General features: G+C 39.2%; 1 protein-coding gene across 1 annotated transcript in view; it reads right to left on the bottom strand.

Moving 5' to 3' along the window:
* Positions 1–219: 219 nt before the first annotated feature.
* The window catches only part of COL15A1 (collagen type XV alpha 1 chain), a 116,733-nt gene continuing 95,647 nt past the window's right edge, over positions 220–21,305 (bottom strand). Inside the window, exons 29-42 of the mRNA XM_066571677.1 lie at positions 20,011–20,079; positions 19,609–19,650; positions 17,219–17,264; positions 16,402–16,491; positions 13,438–13,487; positions 11,575–11,685; positions 10,058–10,202; positions 6,564–6,628; positions 5,479–5,607; positions 5,252–5,311; positions 3,989–4,048; positions 2,888–3,073; positions 1,794–1,909; positions 220–1,460 (exon numbers count right to left, since the gene is read on the bottom strand). Coding sequence (XP_066427774.1) covers positions 1,244–1,460; positions 1,794–1,909; positions 2,888–3,073; positions 3,989–4,048; positions 5,252–5,311; positions 5,479–5,607; positions 6,564–6,628; positions 10,058–10,202; positions 11,575–11,685; positions 13,438–13,487; positions 16,402–16,491; positions 17,219–17,264; positions 19,609–19,650; positions 20,011–20,079 — 1,386 coding nt within the window. The 3' untranslated portion in view covers positions 220–1,243. The remainder of the gene's footprint in view (positions 1,461–1,793; positions 1,910–2,887; positions 3,074–3,988; positions 4,049–5,251; positions 5,312–5,478; positions 5,608–6,563; positions 6,629–10,057; positions 10,203–11,574; positions 11,686–13,437; positions 13,488–16,401; positions 16,492–17,218; positions 17,265–19,608; positions 19,651–20,010; positions 20,080–21,305) is intronic.

The raw sequence follows: 21,305 nt of genomic DNA, 5'->3' as shown, positions 1-21,305 counted from the left end.
CTATTTGTCAGCAAATGAACATGTATTTCCAACACAGATTCTCATTAAAATCTTAAAAAAAAGATAATGTGGAGTTTGACCTCCATAGTCACTGCCTGATAAAACATAAGTAAATATGTTGTTTAAAGTATGCAGTAGACAAATATATCAGCAAAAGACTTCAGATATTATGGTGATACTGTTAGTGAAGAATATTACAATTTACTGATCACGCCTATAATTGTTTCAGTTATTTTATATTAACAATTCTTTAATTATGTGAATGCCAGAAGGGTAAATTCACAAAAAGGAAAATCACTTTACATATAACTTAGTGGGATAACAATGTGTAGAACCTATTTTAAAGAAACCATGAGAGACATATTTCATTCGTCAGTCTGACACAAAAGGAAATGACTTCCTCTAACATGCAATGAAATAAATAAAGGTCAGATGGTTCATTTGTCTGCATTTGCTTTGTTCAGTTCTACCAGTTAAACAGGATGTTTTCTATTAACATTGCTTTCAGGTTTCCTGGTAACAATAGCACCAAAATAACGACCAGATTTTGTCAATGTGAAATTTACTCCTCCTGAATAAAGTCTTATGCCTAGAATCTACAAAGAGAAAAGCAGAAATAAGATGTGGGAGAGCTATATTTCTGTGTAAGCACCAGGCTGAGATCCATACAAGCTTACAGGAGTCAAGTACTCGGCTTCCACCAAATTCAGAGGAGGAGAGTACCTTTGCTCTTAAAGCTTCGCTTTGCAAATGTGAGCTCTGTATGGCAAAAGGGCCTCTCAGTATTCACTGTATATATGAGTATATATGAACGGTGCCTTGGGTGTCCAAAATCTACGCAAGTGAAAAGGAGAGCATGGAACATGCAGCTTCTCAGCTGTGAAGCAGCAGCAGCAGCCTTGCTGAGCCACACTGCTTATGAGGCAGGCTACTGGATCTTCCTCACAGACCACACTTGGCTCATGCCCTTAGGTGACCTCCAGCTCAGGCAGAGCATGAGTTAACTGCCGGCAACCTTCAAACCACATGGGGTTCAAGGGAAAATAAGGGCTTTAAGCCAGTTGTGTGCACTGGATGTTCCACCCAGCTGGAATGTGGTTTGTGTTGAGGTATGTTTTCTTTGTCTATTTTTTTCCTGAAATGTGCAATTACAAAAATTAAAATATTTACATCATTACAAATGAAATTTCAGTGTCAGCTTTTTCTGTCATCAAATAGAATATTCCTATGTGCAGCAGGTGAATTATTTTCCTTGGGGATCAGAGACAAAACTATTTTCAATACAGAGAACAATAAACTGATTATTACAGCTATATACTTTCTGGTCAAGAAGTTTCCCTGTGTTCAGAGGCGATGCTTGTCCCATAGCTCCCATATCAGCTGTGTGCCAGGCTTCACAATAGCTGCTAACCAGCCGGATCCCATTTGCAGTTGAACCATGCCATATTATTTTTTGAGGCCTGAAAGGTAATGTTAAGAAGTTATTTATTGGAAAAGTCTCTTTTGCTGTATTCAACTGTACACCTGTATGTGTAGTGATCTGCATTCTTTGTGCTTGAAACAAGGAGTAGTTAGGTAAAGAGGAAGACAGAAAGGAGAGAAAGAAAGGAGAACACAATCTGATATCCCATTTCTAGACTATCAGAAAAGAGAAAGAAAAATGGCATAAAGAAAGAGAGAAATTTTTATCACACAGCTAGTAGCTCAAGATACCGCTACTATTTCTTTTACTATCTGGTAAAAGTAGAAAAAAAACCCTTACATGTAACATATAAATGGTAATGTCAACTCACCAAGATGAATCAGTCATGACATTCCTGCCATCAAAGGAGTATATTGGAACATGAATGTTGAATTGTCCACCATTTCCATCAAATATAGATTCCCAGTTACTGAAAAGGGTTTGTCCCTGTAAAAATTTCAAAGCCACTTTTACAAACAAGCGAATCTCTAATCTACACCAAATCCCAAGTCTACTTTCATAGACTTATCTGGAAATTGAAAATTTTATCTGCATTTAAGGACCCTTGTGATTTCATCTTCCACACAAGTTTCTGCATAATGTTCCTGAACAAACTTGTCTTGTCTATCAACTCTATGCAAATAGCTGTCTGGTCCATGCCTTTGCCTCAGAGCTGTCTCTCTGTTCTGCTGTCATTCCAAAAATTCAGCTTGATCATCCCCTGTCCTTTTCCTCCTAAGGCATTGTTTGAAAAATTGCTTATAACTACTGTAGCTGTAGAGAAAATATAGACATAAATTGTAGTGGAACTTCTGTTAAGGTCACAGTTTTGTGAAAGTGTTGCAAACATTCAGGGCAAAACCTTTGCATTTGGCTTCCTCTCAAACTGCTTTTGAGTTTTTCCAGTCAAGGCTGAAACAATATTGTCTTCACAAATTTCTCTCAAGGCTCTGTGTTTGCAGGCACTTCAGAGAAGCATCCGTTGAACATGTTCCAAGCATCATGTGTTATTCCTGTAGGTTTCTTTGGCCGCCTGTCCTGGGAGCCAGCCAGTGCTACAAAGACATGGTTGGTTTTCCTCAGTTTTAGAGTGTGTCTGTTTATGAGACCACAAAATGACTCATGCTCTAGACTCTCCTCTCAGTTCCATTGGGGTATATCCAACATCATGCCTAAGCACAGAATTTACATTTTTCTTTGAAATGAGAAAAATAGGCATTTTATCCTATGATCACACTAAAAGGTAGAACATAATAACTTCATCACTGCTTCTTTGTTTCTTGAGTCTGACTGTGAAATATGAAGCAAAGCTGCTTCTTTATAAAATGCAGTTTGGGCTGAAACTTAGTGCTTTTGCTATTTTCCAAGATTTTGGGGAACCTATGGCCTATCCTAAAAAAACAAGCACTAAGTACCCATTTTTACCTGAAGGTTGACTACTGGCAAATGGTGTCGGTCTCTTTTTCTGACAACTGTGGCCAGATCTTGCAGGTGTGATGAGAGGAAGGCTCTGTAGGTGGATGTCAAACCGGCAAGCTGGGCCTGCCGAAAGCACTGAAAATCTGCTCGCATGTCACCGGACAATGGGAAGTTCAAAGCCACCAGATGCAACTGGAAGAAAAAAGAAGAAAGGGAACCATTTTAAAAAAGTTTATGACACAAGGAAGATACATCTTGGAAACAAAACAGTGCCCTCTCCTCATGCCAGCACAGAACACGTACCCTTTATAACAAGTATGAAAGTTTTTTGTTGCCATAACATTACATTTCTCAGAGCCATGAGACCCTTAGCAGAAATATCAATTCATCTTTCAATGTTAAGGAAACTATGAATATTATGTACTCCTAAAAATAAAAATCTTTTAGAAGTAGCTAATATTTTCCATTGGAAATCTTGGAGTTTTCACATTAACAAAATCACAAATCCTGCAAACATGGAAAAAAGTGGTAAGAAGTGACTAGGTACCCTTTAAAAATAGAAGAAATAGCATGCTTTTGTCAAGCAGCACAGATGCAAGAACTAATCCACATTCTTCCTTTTTTTTTTCTTTCTGGTTTAATTTTTTAGATATGTCAGTTACCTTGCTTTCTTTGTCTAAATATTTTAAAGTATTTTAAATAGAGGCTTAAGTTCTAAAGTGTCCATCTAAGCCAAGCAGCACCACGAAGATTGAAAATATTGTAACAAATATTTTAATTTAATTATTTGTAGCACTGTTGTTAGTTTAGAAGTTTATTGTTAGTTTATTCTGTATTGCAGGTACAATCACTGAGTGAAGTGATATTCCCAACTCAGTCAGGAGTTTTTTTCCTTTGAGATGGGGATGGGCTGGGATGATGAAAACAGATCTGGAGGGAACAATTTCAAATTGTGTTTGAGATGTCTGAATAAATTAAAGTGTATTTGTAAATTTCTGAAGTAAAATCTCTGAGTTTGAAGAGCAAATATCACACATGTCCCTAAAGATGCAAACTGTCACATAACAAAGCATACTTCTGCAGCTGCAATACAGATCTCATACTTACTGCTGGTTTTCCATTGTACATATTTGATATTGGTCTCAGTGCTGGAATAGACTGAAATCCCTGTTATTCAAACACAAGCAAAAAAAAAATAGTTAAATATCAGAATTGTACACACTCAGTAATTTTTTAAATAAAAATTTAATCACACCTGGAGTCCTACATGAAAGCAGCCTGCTCTTGGTAGGAGCAGAAGAGGAGATGAGGAAAATCAAAACTGAAAGGGTAAGGAGGATGTGAGAACAGAAAATGTAATGGGTGGAAACACTTCTCAACCCTCTTAATTGTTTCAGGAGCAGCAAAGTTTTCTTCTCTAGTTATGGCAAGTATGAGTAACAAGCCACTAACTGGAGCAGATGGGAAACTCATGTGGTGTCAACTGGAGGCTGCAGAAAATTTCTTATAACTTGAGGTCTAGACACTGTTCCAGTGTGCTAGGTGAATTCTCCCTGACCTACTTTAACCTTTTTTATTTGTTTCTGTCCATCTTCCTTCTTACTGCTCCTTCCTAGCACTCTTGCCCTTTCATTTTCTCAGCAGATCAACTTGTCATCAAAAAACCTTCTCTGACGCCTTTGTCATTTCTTGGTTTTCATCCTCCCACAATTTTTTGGGACAGACAGCATGTTCACATGCAGGCTGGTACAATAACTTGCAGAATGGGGTCAGGCTCAAACTAACAACTGAGGCTTTAAAGAGCCTCTGCACCCTTTAAAGAGCACCCTCTGTGGGGTAAGCTACATTCAGGTAATGATTATGGTACACTGAATACAGGACTATAACCTTTCAAAGAAAATCTGCTTTTCAGAAACCCTTTTCTGACCTTCCTTGAAGGGGATGAGGGCTTGATATGACTGATTCCAGGCTTATGAAACAGTATTCTGTGGATTTGTGGGTTTTTTGTTTGCTTTTTCTTCTGTTTGTTTTTTGGTCTCTATTTTTTTTTTTGTTTTTGTTTTTGTTTTGTTTTGGTTTGGTTTGGTTTTTGGTTTTTTTTGGGATTTTTTTTTTTTTTGTGGGCTGCTTACTTTATTCTGCTTTTTGTAAATGTTTCTTTGTGTCTTTAGTGTTTGGAATCTCAAAAGATACTGGAAACAGATTACTGTTCAAGCAATCAATTTGCAAGCTTATGTAGTGATAGGATGCTTATTTTGAACTGACAAATCTTGGTGGAAAATCACACTGTGCAGAGATCTGCATACTACTTCTGCCAAGTGTACCACACATCTAGACTCAGTTTTCCACAGTCCAATATTTTGTACTTACATGGCTTGATATGGCTGGAGGAGGAAGGCTGTCAGCAGGGATAGGAATTAGCTCACCAAGCTGCAAGGACCAAAAAGGAGATTAGAACCAAAATGTATCATCAGGAGCTTCTGAATTAAAAATAAGGAGTCTTTGCACCCACACTTCTCTCCCTCTGTAAAAATATGTCCCTCACCTTCATTGTGAGGAAGGGAGTTGGAAAATATTAGAGTGTAGTGCAATAGTACCTGCAATTTTCTCCATCCTTTCTGAACACGAATAAAAACCTCACTGGTTTCCCTCAGATAGATTAGTGTTCCTTCTGCTACATAATGAACTTTTTCCAACATGCCTTCAATGTTTTGGAATGTCGTAACCTGTCAAATAGGAAAGTGAAACATACTTCATCAGACACAAAAAACACTTTGCAAGTTAAATAGTCTGATTTGGATACATAAATGTCAAGGCTTCTTCTGCAGAAAAGGCTCATAAAGTTAGTTTTATGTAATTTAATCCATAAAGTAATATGAATATCTTGCTACTTTGGCATATCAGCATCCTCATTCTGTGGATTGCAGTAGAACAACAGCAATTTTGTTCTAATTTTGTGCATAGTGAAGATTGTTGCACTCCTACCATTTAGCATGCTGGGTCAAATTGGCAGAGTTCAGAAGAGAACTGCAGTAGTTTAAAACTTTTTTTCCCTCATTTCCTCATTGACAGAAAGCATATGAATGCTTTATAAATAATGCAGACCCTACTACAGATTTGTATTTTTTTAATTAATCTTAAGTAAGCTCAGACCTTCTATCTGAGACAGTAGCTCCCAGCCTGCAACTACAGGCTTCTATCTTGGGGCAGTCTTTGAACATTTGTTTCTCCCCTGAGAATTGCAATGAATGCCCTCTGCTAGCTTGAATAGGGCTTTTGGGGGTGGTTTTCTCAGGCTTTTTTGGTGTTTTTTTGTTTGTTTGTTTATTTATTGCCTTTTTTTTTTTTACAGAAACCATGAGTTCTTAATTTAGAACTTACTGAGAATTCTGCCTTAGCTGTTTTTTTTTCTTCATGGATATCTTAGACCCAATTTTGATTAATTTAATAAATTTAATAATATAAGAAAAGGAAACAAATTTACATGTAGTCTCTGGAACAACAATTTTTAGAATTGCTAGAGAAACCTGCAGTTTGCATCTTAAAATTACGTGATTTATAAAATATTCTACTAAATAAAAGCACAGGATGGAACTTTCACTCCTCTTTCGGTGCTACCAGTGACCACCAAAAGTTTTGAAGAAAATTTTCTATAGCAAAATTCCTTATTTTGCTCTCTTACCAGATTCCGGGTGGCAGGTGACCCTGGCTCTCCAGGAGGACCTGGTGGCCCAGGCATTGCAGCTGCTAAAAAAAAAAAGCATACAATACATGCTGAAGGTCATCTTTTTTGAGAGAAAGAAAGGACTTAGTGATGGTGTCCAGGAGCAGCAGAAGTTTTAAATAGCTGCAGTCGTGCCCTTAATGGCTCAAGTCAACTACAGAAAATACATTCTAAGGATTTTTTTAGAAGCAATGATGGAACAGTCTTTTCTCTGTTTTTTGGGAGGTTAGAGCCAAGAGATTGCAGTCTGTTGTAGAAACTGCAAATGAAGAACGAAACCCACTTAAATTGACCAGAATGCTGTTTTGTCAGCTAGTGCACATGGAAGAGGAAGAACTTTTTGCTCCTGCCCATATAGATTTCAAGGGACTCATAACATCTTTTGCTCTAAAGGCAAACAAAAATTTACTTTTCCTTAGACGAAATATTCATATATGTAAGCTCAGCTTGTGTTACAAAGCAAAAAAGAAATTCTTCAGGGGTATGAACTTGGACTACTAAGGTTGCAGTCCATACCACCTGGTACCTAGTATCTGTCTCTATTCCAAAAGTGAATTTCTTCATCTTGAGCTGTTTTCTGGAGTAAAAACTTCTTTTCTTTTAAGGCAGGAAAGATTGAAAGATATGGAAGACTAAAAGCATGCATTTTGTGGAAATGCATGTCATGATAATGGAACTTTGAAGTTGTTTGTAAGGAGTTTTTACACAAGGACCTTGCTTGTTTGGTTTAACCAGAGGAACCTCTAAATCACCTTTTGCAAGAAGAATCTATGCACTGAGTCATTTGCAAGGATACTCCAGAGCAGGTCCTTCATGCCAATGGCAGGGGAATGAGGTCAGCTCTCAGAAGTGTTTATAGCTATTTACCTACACATAAGCTATTCCTCTTTCTCCATATTGCAATATGTGAACTTCATACTACAGTATGTGATCTCCATAATTACAGATAGTAATAGCTTTAAAAGAGATAACTGAACCTCGAAGATAGGGAATAAATAAACATCTGTTCTGAACATTTATTAAAATGTGTGCTGCCTAAAGAACCCTTTTACAAAGCAAAGAGGAAAATGTGTAGGAGGATGATGAAGACTAATGGCAGAGAGCATAAATGAAAGTATAGGGATGGAATACTAATAATAATTTGTTTTGTCTGATTGGGTCTCTTAGCTAATATCCAGAAGTACTTACTCCAAATTACACAGGAAAAGGCCTGAAGACTTTTATGGGCTTCATGGATGCTGTGGGTCTGTCTGTATCATGATGGTCAGGGGCTGATTCACACGAAGCCCATGTTCCAATGTTGAACATATTAAGGATTTTTTCTTTCTCCAATATTATTGAGAGGATGAATACTTCTGATAGACACTAAATTAATAGTATTGACTGGATGAGAGATCGGAAGTCTCCCCTACTGTATAAATGAGGCTGACCAGGTTTAAGAAATACCTGGAGAGAACAAACTGAAGAGAGGTATGTCCTCTCCCCAAACTAGCATACTGGGAGCACAGGTCTTGTGGGAAAACAGGCTAATTGTTTGTTCTCAGGGATGGAGAACTGTATTTGTTAGACCTGTCAAAACTTCAGGAAGAACAGATCTCTGTTACAGCATCTCTATTCAGGTAAAGTCTCCCTTTCCACTAGTACACCATCTTCAGCTGAGGTTAAAGAATGCTCTGCTCAGGTTTCACCTGGCTGGATTTCCATGCTGGTCACAGATCCTAGAGGAAGGAATCAGTCATTTTCTCAGGCATATCTATCAAGTAATGTCAGAGGAGCCCAAGAACCCATCCACCAGAACCCAAGGCTGGACATTAATAGTTATGAGGCCTGTCACAAAAAAACCTGTGACTCAAAAGGAATCAAAAGCACAAATATCTTGTACTGTGACACCTGATTTCTAGCCACATACTCCCTTTGATGTCACCTTGTTTGCAAAATTCCTCTCTTGATGTGACTAATTGTGGCACATTTCGTTCCTTTTCTAACCCAGTTGAAAACCATTAAAGGCAGTGTAAGCAACCTGAAGTTCCAATTCTATTCAGTATTTGCATAGCAACTAGTTTTTAGAAGCAGTTCTCCAGTAGTCTGATTCTAGACCTAAACTCTGCTGTGGGTACTGCCTTTTCCCCAGAAAATCAGAGAAGCACTTGGGCTGGAATAGACCCTTAAAATCATCATCTCCACCTACAACACCCAGAACTGCGAAGTCTGCTACTAAAACATGCCCCTAAGTGCCATGGTTGTGCTTCCAGAGATCGTGACTCAACCACTTCCCTGAGCAGCCTGTTCCAGTGGCAATCCTTTAGGTGAAAAAAAATTTCCTAATATCCAATTTAAACCTCCTCTGCTACAACCTGGGGCCATTTCCTCTTCTATTGCTTGTAACCTGGGAGAAGAGACTGCTCCTCCTGGCTACATCCACCTTTCAGGCAGTTGTAGAGTGATAAGGTCATCATCCCTGAGCTTCCTTTGCTCCGGGCTAAACACCCCCAGCTCCCTCAGCTGCTCCTCATAGGACTTGTGCTCCAGAACCTTCCCCAGCTTTGTTGCCCCTCTCTGGACACGCTCCAGCCCCTCAAGGTGCTGCATTCTTGTAGTGAGGGGCTCAAAACTGAGCACGGGATTCAAAGTGTGGCCTGACCAGTGGGACAATCACCTCCTTGGTCCTGCTGGCCACACTATTGCTGATACAGGCCAGGGCCATTGGCCTTCTTGGCCACCTGGGCACTGCTGGCTCAGGTTCAACAGCTGCCAACCAGCACCCCCAGGTCCTTTTCTGCTGGGCAGCTATCCAGCCACTCTGCATGGGGTTGTTGTGACACAAATGCAAATGCAGGACCTGGCACCTGGCCTTGCTGACCCTCATACAGCTGACCTTGGCCCATTGGTTCAGTCTGTCCAGACCCATCTGTAGGACATTTCAGCAGATCAACCTTCCTACCCACTGTGGGGGCAAACTCACTAAAGTGTGCATTTGATCCCCTAGCCCAGATAATTGATATTAGATAGGTCTGGACTCAATACTGAGCCCTGGGAAAACCCCCTTGTGTTGGCCACCAGCTGGATTTAATTCCATTCCCCACAAGAGGAGTGTTTTGTCCCACATTTAGCCAGCTGGTCAATTTGATGGATTTTGCACAGCTGTCAAGGTAACCTATCTCTACTATGCACATTTCCTCCCAGCCACATCCACAGCAAGATCCTTCACACAATAGCACTTCCATAGCACTAGTCAGTGAAAACTGTCTGCAGAGAAATTGTCCCTTTTGTGCTCTCAGTTCCAACTTCCCCCCAGGAGAAACTGGTAGAGGGCAGGAGGAGAGTGAGGAACAACCCGCTCAGGTATGCAGAGAGGGTGGGCAGGTGGGACAGCCTGCCAGGTGTGAAAGAATTGGTCATGTGTGAGTTGTGGGCATGTGGCTGTACATTTGCACATACACTGAAAAGCTCACCTGAGCCATATATTGCAGGGGGGCCTGGTGGTCCAGGTGGTCCAGGTGGGCCAGGAGGTCCAATTTTTCCATAACCTGGTAAGCCAGGTAGGCCAGGTAACCCTGGAGGTCCTCTGGGTCCAACAACTGAGTCCCCTTTTGGTCCCTGTCAGTGATGAAAAGCATTTCCTTGAATGTATTGGTTTCACTGCTGCAGGGCCATCATCTCTGGTGGCAACATTTACCAGGTGCCTCCCACTACACCACCATTTAGAAATGAGTCTGTATGTAATTTTCTCCAAGGAGGCATTTTCGTTTTCATAGCGGAAAATGAAAATTTTAACCATATACTGAAATAAAGTCAAGGATTTAAATTTCGGAAAGCTTTCTGAATAATCTCATACCTACCCCTGTGCAGCTGATACCTGCAAAACTCTCAACAGTGCTCTCAAAATCCTGAATCTCTACTCTGTTCATGCTGAGACTGCTTGCTTTGATGGGCTCAGAGGGTTTGTGGAAAACTTTAATGTAAAGTGTGTCTATGCAAGGTGTACACCTTATGATGACGAGTGTTGTCTTCTCCCTCCTGTGATCAAATGTTAGCCCTTAACCTCTCCAGCTGCCAGACTTGCAGAACAAAAAGGCTTCAACTCCCTTCATTTTCAGTTTAGCAGTGTGTCCTCAGCCTGACTGAGGAGGACTTCTGCTCCCTGTGCTCACACCATCCTGCAGACATGGAACACATTGGACCCTGGACAAGGAGAGCTCAGCTGTGCCAGTAGAACAGTTTCTAAACAGGGAGATGGTTCTCAGCAATGTGGAATAGAACTAGGGGGATTTTTAGGGTGGTCTTGCTAACTTAGCACTTAATCCTCAGCTTAATCCTCAGCCCACTCATTCATGGTTCTTGACACAGACATGGAAATAGAGGAATGCAATGCATGTATTTGTTGCCAGTTCCCAGGGATAAACTAGGTTCCAAAGAACTGGTGCATTTTATTCCAAAGCAGCTGTGGTGGCAATTGCCAGAAGATAAAATTAAAAGGTATACACTAGGCACTGGTTGAATTTTACAGAAATGGTCCAGATGGCTACACACTGGTCTTTTCAGTCATGTGTTTGGATTACTAGGAAATTAGGATTAATTATTTCGATAGCCAGTAATTTTCAAGTCAGCCTCTGACTAACTTTATATGGCTAATTTTGGTATTATGGGGGTATAAGTAGTTGTATCACAAATTATACATGCTGCTTTGATTTGTAATGCTGTTAATAGCATGATCTACATACTGGTGTAGCTATATGAGACAGCTGAGCACAACATTATGTCAGTATTTCATAGCAAAGTAATTCTGTGCACAGCAGTGAAGCGTCTGTGTTTACACTTAATGACATTTTCTCCTATTCACCTAATGCTTAGCATGTTAGTTTTTATATAGTTCCTAGCAATCCTGATGCTTGTCTCTTTTAAGTGCCTTCTAAATTAATTCTAAATGGGTAGTCACAAATATTCCCATTCTACAACTTGCATGACTTACAATTAATCCCGGTCTTCCTGGAGGTCCAGGAGGTCCTGTCAGGAAAAACCCTCCATTTGGTTCTCCTTTTTCTCCTTTTACACCAGTGACTCCATTGTCTCCTTTTTCACCCTTTGAAGAAAATGTATTTTAAAATGTTGAGCTGAAGTGAGACCAGAACATCATGCACTGACCTTTTAAATTTACCTGAAATCTCTGAGTTTGGTAAAGGAAAGCGTTTGTTTGAAATGTTTTTAACATCACTTTCTTTCTTCTTCTGTGATATGGGATGAAAAGGAATGATTTCTCTATTGAGGCTGCAAGGCTCACATAGGGCAAGGGCTAGGGGAGGTGGGGTTTGGTGGAGGCAGAGAAAATGCCTCTGTTGCTGTTTCCTGCTATTCTACCCAGCAAAACCTTGTTCAGTGCTGTAGCTGGAGGCAAAGAGAAAGTTGGAGGAAGCATAAAAGCCTGGCTTTGTGCTTTCCTCCATCACCAAGGAAAAACGAAAGCAAGATTGACATCAAATGGACAGCTATTGGAAGGTATTTGACAAAGTGAGCAGAGCATGGTGGGAGTGTGTACCAGGATAACAGAAGAGACACCACACAAAATTGCAGACACTTGAAACAGTATGTCTTCTGTTCTGCATGGCTGATTATCAGTTAGTTTGGGAAACAAAGCAATAGGTAAGAAGCAGCATCTAATTACTACATTATTATATATCTGTGCAAGATGAGCCACAGCATTTATACATCCTCCTCACATTATTTTTTTCTGTTTGTCTGCTTTTTTTTTTCTTCAAATTTTTTTTTTGGTTGACTTTTTTCAGGTTTCTGAGAAATAAACCCATGGATAGAAGAGGCAAAGGGCAAAGCAAAAATGGCAGGTATCTGCAAACAGCCAGAGGACATGGCTATGTATAGCCCTTCCTCTGACTTTTAGTCTTTGTGGATTCCCAATAAACACGACGCAGAAGGTTTCTTTATTCCAGGCCGTTTTGGGGAGTAGAAGGACTAGATGAAAAATGAGTTCTTGGCAGATAAATCTGTACAGCTACAGACATTACACTGTAAGGTCAAAGAAACCCTATCAGCTTTGCCACATACATGGGACACTTTATACAATAGGAATAACTTGGGTGTACTCAGCCAAGCAGAAATAAAGTCCTAAAACCAGGCAGCATTAAGACCCCTTACAAGAGTCTGTCAGCACAACACTTTTGATAGCGTCATTAAATGATGATTTGATTTACATTTTATAAGTTCTTCTACTGATAGAGTCCTATTCACCTAAAAACATTTTAAAAATATCATATTTTTATTAATTTTTGTCACTTGAAGCAATCAAGAGAATAATGGAACAGAAAGAGGCTAAACAAATTAAGATATGGGTATACTTTGCTGTAAGAGCTTCCAGGAAAAGTGGTTTTAATAATTTAATTTTATTCAGCGTGCTTAAAAGATAAATAACATGACATGCAAGTGATTTCTACCCCCTTTCCCCTCACCCAGTGTTCTAGAAGCCCTTTAGGTAATGGATGTCTTTTACCTGAGCTGACATGGAAACAAAAGCATTCATTTAAAGCAGATATGTTAGGTAACAGTGAATTATGACTCACTTCAATACCACTGGGAAGGTAAAAAGCCTCAGTAATAAAGTTTCTTTCAAAAGTAATCTTTATAGACCTCTGCCAATGCTATCTCTATAGTTGTAATACACTTGCCTATGTAGCTAAAGTTTAAGAAATGAATATAATTTGCAATTGCTGATGCCCTTATATTTCTATATTTCACCATGTTGCATTGGTTTGTGCTTAATTTAGAGTAAAGTACACTTTAAAAAAGGCTTAACAGAATTCAAACACAAATGGAATATAATTACCTTTATGCTACTAATAAAGTGGCTGAAATATGATGGAGGCAGAGGTGGACCTGAAAAATGAAGAAAACAAAATAAAGTACAATAATTATCTGTAATTTTCCTTTTAAAAGCACTGCTTTTGGTATTACTGGTTTAGGAGTTTAATGGAAAACTATTTACAATAATGGCATTAACCTTTATATCAAACATATTTTTAGTTTTGTTCCCTAACAAAGCAAGACTTACACAGCCTATCTTGTCTGTCCCTTGTCTGTCCCTCTTCCACCTTAAAAACATCTGAATCTGATTGGGATTTCATAAAAATTAGAAGCAAAGAAGGCTCAAATACAAAAAATTCCCAATTTTCTGAAAACATAGCAGCTGGGAAGAAGAGTGAAAGAGAAATATCCATGTTAACCCCTTCGATGAAAACCAAGGTAAAAGAGAAGCTTTTCATATGTTTTGCTGGTAGTGGGGTGATCCATCAGTAGATGTGTGATCTTTCCTGCAAAGATAGTACCAGAGACAAGAGAGAGATAGTGTTGCTGCTGTGCTGCAACAATTGTACAATAACTCTTCCTTGACATTTTTCTGCAGTGAAAACCAATATCATGAAAACCAATAGAACAAGTGGTTATACCACTTGTGTTGTCTGCCAAAGTTGGTCAACCAAAGCTGTCAAGCCAGCACAAAAGGTTCAAAAAGCCTTTAAATATTATCTGCTTGATGTACATTTAGGAAAAAAAAACCCCTATTTTGCAGCTTCCTATAACAGTTCAGTGCATTTCCTTCAAATGTGTTTTGATTAAGTTTTGAGACCTTTGGGCCCAACCCTCTGCAAGCCCTAGGGCTCATTTCCCAGTGTGCCACCTCAGGTAAAATTGAATTGAACAGACATTGTGGGGTGGAAAAGTATTCTCATTATGGCACCTGTTTGGATTTTATTCCAACCTTACCAATAACAGCTTGCAGCAGTGATCTGCTTGATCCTTGTGATACACAAGGCGGGGAAGGGAATGGACTGGTGGAATGGAATGGCAGGTGTCCTTCTCAGATGTTGCTTAGTGTTAATGTCTACATCGAGCACTATATGAGGTCTTTCTAGGATGACCAGCAAGTAGTCTAGGTCTGAATGAAGCCCATGTCTGTTGAGTTTGCTCTCATACTTTTTGTGTTGGCTTCATACTTTTGCATGTTATCAATTAATAGACCCTGTTTATAAGGTTGGAGAGGTGACATTTTGTGAGAAGCAAAAATAAATCCACTGCACTGAAAAATACCACAGTTCAAAAAGCTTTTCTGATTCCTGGAACTCAACAAATGTAGTGAAAAGAATTTCAGCCACCTTCCCTTCAGAAAAGGTTCTGAAAAATTTCCTGTACTTTAATTATGCAACTACTGGCTTGTACATTTTCCCTGTCAGTGGTTATGTGGACACCTGTGAGAACTAGAGAACTGCTTTGTATGAAAGAATATTTTGGCAACTACATCATTAAGCAAAAACCAAACAGGAATATTTTTTAAAGCAGCAACAGAATTGGTCTTAGCATGCTTCAACTTAATGTTGAAGAAAACGTTCATCTATTGGATCTATTGGATCAAGTGGTTGATCTATTGGATCAAGTGAATGAATCTCTGTTATTTTGGGAGAAAAGTGAATTGAGTTTTCAGTTTAACCAGAATTGTTGTGTTATTTTCACCATCCTTTACTAGATGCAGTTTTGCAGCAAAATCTTAAGAGAAATCCTCTCATAATCTTCTCCTTATGAAGCACCTGAAATCATCAGATATAGGCAAGAAAATACTTCTAAGACAATAATTTACATTCAGTGCAGAACCTGGAAAGGAACAGATATGTTCATGGTGGATAAGGCAGCACGGAAGAGAAAATTTTCTTATTTTCTGTTTAGGAAAGTTTTTTGCTTCTTCTTTTGACAAGTTTATTGATGACTGGAAATCACTGACTGCTTATTTTAAGATATTGGATCAGAATAAAAATTAATGAGGACAAGACAGGAAAATTGATTTTATCACAACAAACAAGTGTTGTCTTCAAAATAACCAAAACGTTGTCTTCAGTCAGCAGAATTATGTCTTTGGAACAAAGACAGAAATATCCATGTAGACCTAGTGAGGCGTTAATACAGTTATTATATGGGGAGAATATAGTTATTAGCAATGCATTAAAGGAAAATTACTATTAATATGGTATAGCAACACTAATTGAATATATTGCATTTTCTATTTCAAAGCCTTATCTCAGTATATGAGATTTTAAAAAATGTACAGAAAATGAAGTGCTTGTAATTACAATCTTTTCAAACAGATGCTTGTTTCTGTAACTCTTTTTGAATTTGTGAGAATTAGCAATGTGTATCCACTTTTTTATACAGAAAGCAAATCTTTGGGTGAGGAATAATTCTTATGATGCTCCTACTGCTAGTGAATTGGAATTTTCAGTGCATACCGACTCTTCATAATTTTCACAAATAAATCAGAAAATATTGAAAAATTGGTTGAAATGGAAATAATCTATGTCCACCTCTTGTTAGAAGTGGGACTCTCAGCAATAACTGACTGCTTTGAACTCAGAATGCACAGGTGTATCACCCTGAAATGTGAAGCACTGGATGTTAGCACAATTGACTCAGAAAGACTGACAAGAAAATGATATCTCAGGAAGTGTCCATTATGTCCTTCTAAAATGTCAGAAAATCTGTGACCAGCCACTTACATTTCAATATCTATTCTTATATTTAACACATTCATAATGCTCACGAATGTGCAGTCTATCTTTTCAGAAGGTATTTTGGATAACATACTGAGCTTTGCTGCTCTGTGTGTCGGTTCATCAGTGAACACTGGTATAAATCTCTAGGCAGGTAAGGCAGCAGAGATAAGTATTCAAGTATCTTGCTGAATTGCTTTTTGAGTTAGACACATATTCCTCCACAGGATGTCAATGACAGATTAGATTTAGTATACCTGGTGGTCCTGGAGCACCTCTGTCTCCCTTCTGTCCTTTTAAGTGTGCTGAACTGTGCAGTCCCCAGGAATCTCTGTTTGCTTTAGTGCCTGCCATAAATAGCATCACAAATTCATAAGAACTTGAAAGCAGCAGAGACTGTAGCAGTGACAACCAAACCACTGAAAGTGGGAGCAGATTTTCCATATATGTGGGGCACATGGTTCCTGTCCTTCGATGCCTCTCTCACTCATGATCATTGAATGGCTGCCTGACTGTCCTCTCTTAGCAACCCCAACATGTGCAAGACAATCTCCCTCTCACAAAAATCTTTTACTCCCCTTTCCCTAACCACCCAGCCTAAAACCCTCTGAACAGACCTGGTTCTATTTTTCCATTTGTGAATTTCACTGGAGCAGATGCAGAAACAGTCCTTGAATTTCCCTTCCCTTCCCTTCCCTTCCCTTCCCTTCCCTTCCCTTCCCTTCCCTTCCCTTCCCTTCCCTTCCCTTCCCTTCCCTTCCCTTCCCTTCCCTTCCCTTCCCTTCCCTTCCCTTCCCTTCCCTTCCCTTCCCTTCCCTTCCCTTCCCTTCCCTTCCCTTCCCTTCCCTTCCTATACAATAATCAAGAAAAAGCAAAGAGCTCTTAAGTATGAAAAACCCAACTAAAAAAAAAACCAAAAAACCCTCACCCCCCCAAAATCCAAAACCAACGCCCCCTCCCCACAAAAAAAACCAAACCAAACCAAACCAAAAAACCCAACCCAAACCAAAACCAAAAAACAAACAAACAAAAAAACCCTTATTTAAACCAAGGTACAAGGAAAGAATTACCCACCATGGTCATTAAGAACTTCTTGATTCCCAGGACAGGGAAGGTTCACCTTCAGACAGAGAAATTCATTAAAAATCATCCATACATATTAGTCAGTGGACATGCATTACTTAGTGTGACTGAAAACCCTGGCAAGTTTGCATGCTAGTAAATATTATAACAACACTCTGGATTATCTCCAGTTTGACAGGGTCTGAGTATTAGCTGATCAAGTTTTTATGAGGATTATGCTCTCTTTGACATGCAACATGCTTTCAGCAAAAGGGTAACATCATGCATTTTGGAGGCATCAGCAAATTCTACTCTCAGTCATGCCAGAGAAGCATCAGAAAACTCATTCTCCAAGAACAATTCTGAATTTACAATAATATGTTTGGAAGCAGGATTTGATTTTTGACTGTGAGATGACAGCTTGTGTTTATAATTATCTTCATCAGACCAGGGCTATGTTATGTTCGATGTTAACCCGTGCTCCAGATGCATTGATACCACAGTGGGGAGACTGAAGCTATTTTACTCTATCCCCTTCTGTCACCAGCTACCTGTAACAGTGGGCATGCCACTTATTTCTGTGCCTGTCTTCAAACTAGGGACAATGCAGGAACTGAAATGTGGCACAGTGCTTGGAAATCTTGGTACTTTCTAGTGCTACTTATACGAAACTAAGCAACTGTATGAAAAAATGGAAGATGCTGCATCTGGCTAATCCTGTAGTATCAGCCCATAGAAGTCTTACTCACATGGGTGGCTCCATTAACTTCAGAAGTTCAGTCTCCATGAAGAAAAACTGCTGGGGTTCAGTCTGTAGTTCTTTATCAACACTCATTAATACAGGCATGAATAGCAGACTTCTTATCTATAAACTTGGATAGATTTAGGAGATTACTCACAAATGTAGGACAGATCTATCCAGCACACTCAGGTGCATGAAGAGATGTTTACAAGTACATGTTTCTATTACTCGTGCACATTAAAGTTAGTGCTATTTTTCACTGATTGTAACCTTCTGGAAAAGTGGCTATTATTATCTGAAATTCAGAGAAAATAGGCTTGTTTTGTTTGAATCATTCCACAGAGAATCAGAGGAGAGTGGAGGCTGGAAGGCATCTCTGGAGGTTGTCTAGCCCAAAGGAGGATCAACTACAGCAAGTTGTTCAGGGCCTCATCCAGTCAGGTTTCAGAAGTGAGGCTGACAAATATGTGTGTGATTAAGGACATCTGTTATCAATGTACTACTTTGTTATACAATAGGAGTGAGAAGATTAAAGGGAGAAATTTAAGAGGTAAAAAAATGATGCGTGGAGGTGGTAGGCCAAAACTGCAGAAATGGCAAATTACCATAGAGTAATGGCTATTTATCATTAATTCCTAAAAAGATCACAAGTTGGGATACAACTTTTTTCAGCAGTAGGGTTAGGGCAATGATGAGTATCAGTACATTTAGCATAGAAGAAGTCAGGAGCTGTTTCTCTAAAATCAGTGAAAAAGAACTGGAATGCAAATTGGAGGAGAGGGCACAGTATTACTTGGAGTTTAGCAGAAAAGTGTAACCCCACACTATTCAGGGGTGGACTGTGGCTCCCAAAGACAGAAACCTTTCCAAATACATACCCCACAGCTTAACAGTAAGATATTGCCCTAGGGAAAATACTTCCAGGACTGAACTATGTTCACCAGTCATTCTAGGATGCAATTTCTGTAATTCATTAAAGAAAAATTGCACTAGGACATTGTGAAAATATGAAATCCATCTCCTCTCTTTTCATACTATGTGTGAAACTACAGGTTCTTTGAAGGTGATGAAGGCTTTGTCATACTCTCTGAAAAGGAGGGGCAGATCTTCACCTGATGCAATTCTATGTGGACAGAGTGCATTTGAGGGTCAAATAAAGAACATGATCTTTCTTTTCTGATGCGTCTTTCATGCCACAATGAAACACATAACAAATCTTATTTTGGAAAGGGAAATTAAAAACAGCTAGAGACATAACAACATGGGGACTGTATTTATACATATATCTAAAAAATATGTGTACCTGTATGCATACACATTCAGGTCCCCAAAGCAACTCCTAAACTATGGAAACACAAGCTTTGAAAGGCATTAAAAGTATTAGAAAAAAAACAAAAACAAGTAATCAAAGTACTTTAAGCAAAAGAGTCTAGTGTTTCTAGTTCTGTTATATATTTCATACATGGCTAAGTTTTCATAAATGGCTAAACACTTGAAAATCTGTTATCCTGAAGAACAAGTAAAACACATCCCTGGTGCAAAGCAGAAGGCAGGGGGAAAAAAGCTGCAAGGTTATGGTGTTTAGGTGTACAGCTGCTTTGGTTATGTTCTGTCATGGCCGTGCATCCTGCAAAGAGCAGATTCTGCATGTGTCACTTACTGGCATTTTGCAATGAGGCCTGGGAGGGACTGGGAAAACTGTCTATTGAAAACAGGAGGGAAATTACTTTGGTGAGCATAGGTATGATACTGCATGTAACACACCACATAAACCTAACAGTCATGATGAGGCTAAGCCTGGAAACAAAATCCCCACCTCCCTAGAAGAAAGCCCAGCTGGCTGCCAGGTCTGTCATAATGTCCCTCTCTGTGGGCCCATGGGGACAAAACTCTTCCACGACAGTGGCTTTGGTTAAGAGATCTTTTTTTCTCTGCACACAAGCAAGGTCACTCACAGTGACCTGTGTAGACTGAAACCAGTTTTCATGTTTCCTTTTGCAGAGTGCTTCTAGAGCAGCACATTTCTGCTCCAAACCAGCCCCTGATGCCCAGTGGCACTTACTCCTTTGATATAAAGTATTCGTCCTGGGGGTCCGGGGGGCCCTGGGGGCCCAGGCAAGCCAGGAAGGCCCTGGTAAGAGAAAGTAGGAGAAGGAAGATATCAGACAAAAAATAAACCCCAACTGCAAACTGGAGCACCTAAAGCACTGCTTATTGAAACAAATCAAAAGAGTTTATCTCTCATCCAAGGAAGATTAGGTTTTCTACACTGATCTAGATCTCTCAAGACTGCTAAGATTCATAAATTTTCAAGTGCCAGTCAGATAGGTCCATGCTAATTAACAATGCTGAGGAGCCCTGCTAGACTGAGGGTATGACTGCCTTTACAAAAATATGTCAGCTCTGAGCTGTGTAATTTGAAAACTTGGCACAAGGTTGTGTTCACCTTTCAGTCCACATCAATGCAAGTTTCTGTATGGTGACATATGTCATCTCATCAGTAATTAGAGATCCATTAGATTTCATCTTCCCTGAGCACTCCAGGAAGGACGACTAGAACATGTAGCCTCCTTTGTTTACTTGTTTGCTTTAACCTGTCAGCCTGATGTACTGCATCTAGTTATACTTGCTACAATAGCTTTTGTATGGTTAAGGCAGACAATCCAGAAAATGAACATTAATATTTTTTGAAGATATGGAGGAAAGGAAAATCTACTCTTATATTTTCTCTCAGTGGGTAGTAATTTTCCTCTCATTTTCTTCCAATTAGAATTTGTCTTATTTGTCTGTTTTCACTTTCTAGGAACTATATTTCTATTTATACCTTCTTCTAGGGGTGTAAGCCACATTCAGTACCTGGTCTTTTTTACTGTGGAGATACCTAAATATTTACTAATTCTGCAAAGATACTTACCAATTCTCAGTCTCCCTGCTACTCACATAAAGCAGTATCATCTCACTTATCTTTATTGTCTAGATGGACAAGACACTTGTGCCTTGTAGCTTGTGTGCCATATTTTTTTTTCTTTTGAGCAAACTAGAACCAGAGGCTTCTTATAACAGAATCCATTTATAAAAATTTCTCTAATGAAATACAGTGATACTGAATTTATGCTAGCACAGTAACATACCCTTGTAACTTTTATTCAGCATTATCTCTGATGCAGATGAAATAGCATTAGCTGCTGTTGTGGCATGGGTACCAATTTTCCTAGCACAGATTGTTGCATGACATCAGAACAACCACACAAATGACTCTGCTGTTGTGAAGCTTATTGTCTATGCTCAGCAGTGCTAGCTCTTGTGCTGTTCAGTTTCAGTGTTTGTCATGAGACAACTTGTCTGAAATCTTTTCAT

The sequence above is a fragment of the Molothrus aeneus genome, chromosome 1 (genome assembly GCF_037042795.1).
Source record: "Molothrus aeneus isolate 106 chromosome 1, BPBGC_Maene_1.0, whole genome shotgun sequence".
Classification (NCBI taxonomy): domain Eukaryota; kingdom Metazoa; phylum Chordata; class Aves; order Passeriformes; family Icteridae; genus Molothrus; species Molothrus aeneus.
The sequence above is the reverse complement of the archived record's forward strand: the minus strand, read 5'-3'. Positions and strand labels throughout refer to the sequence as shown.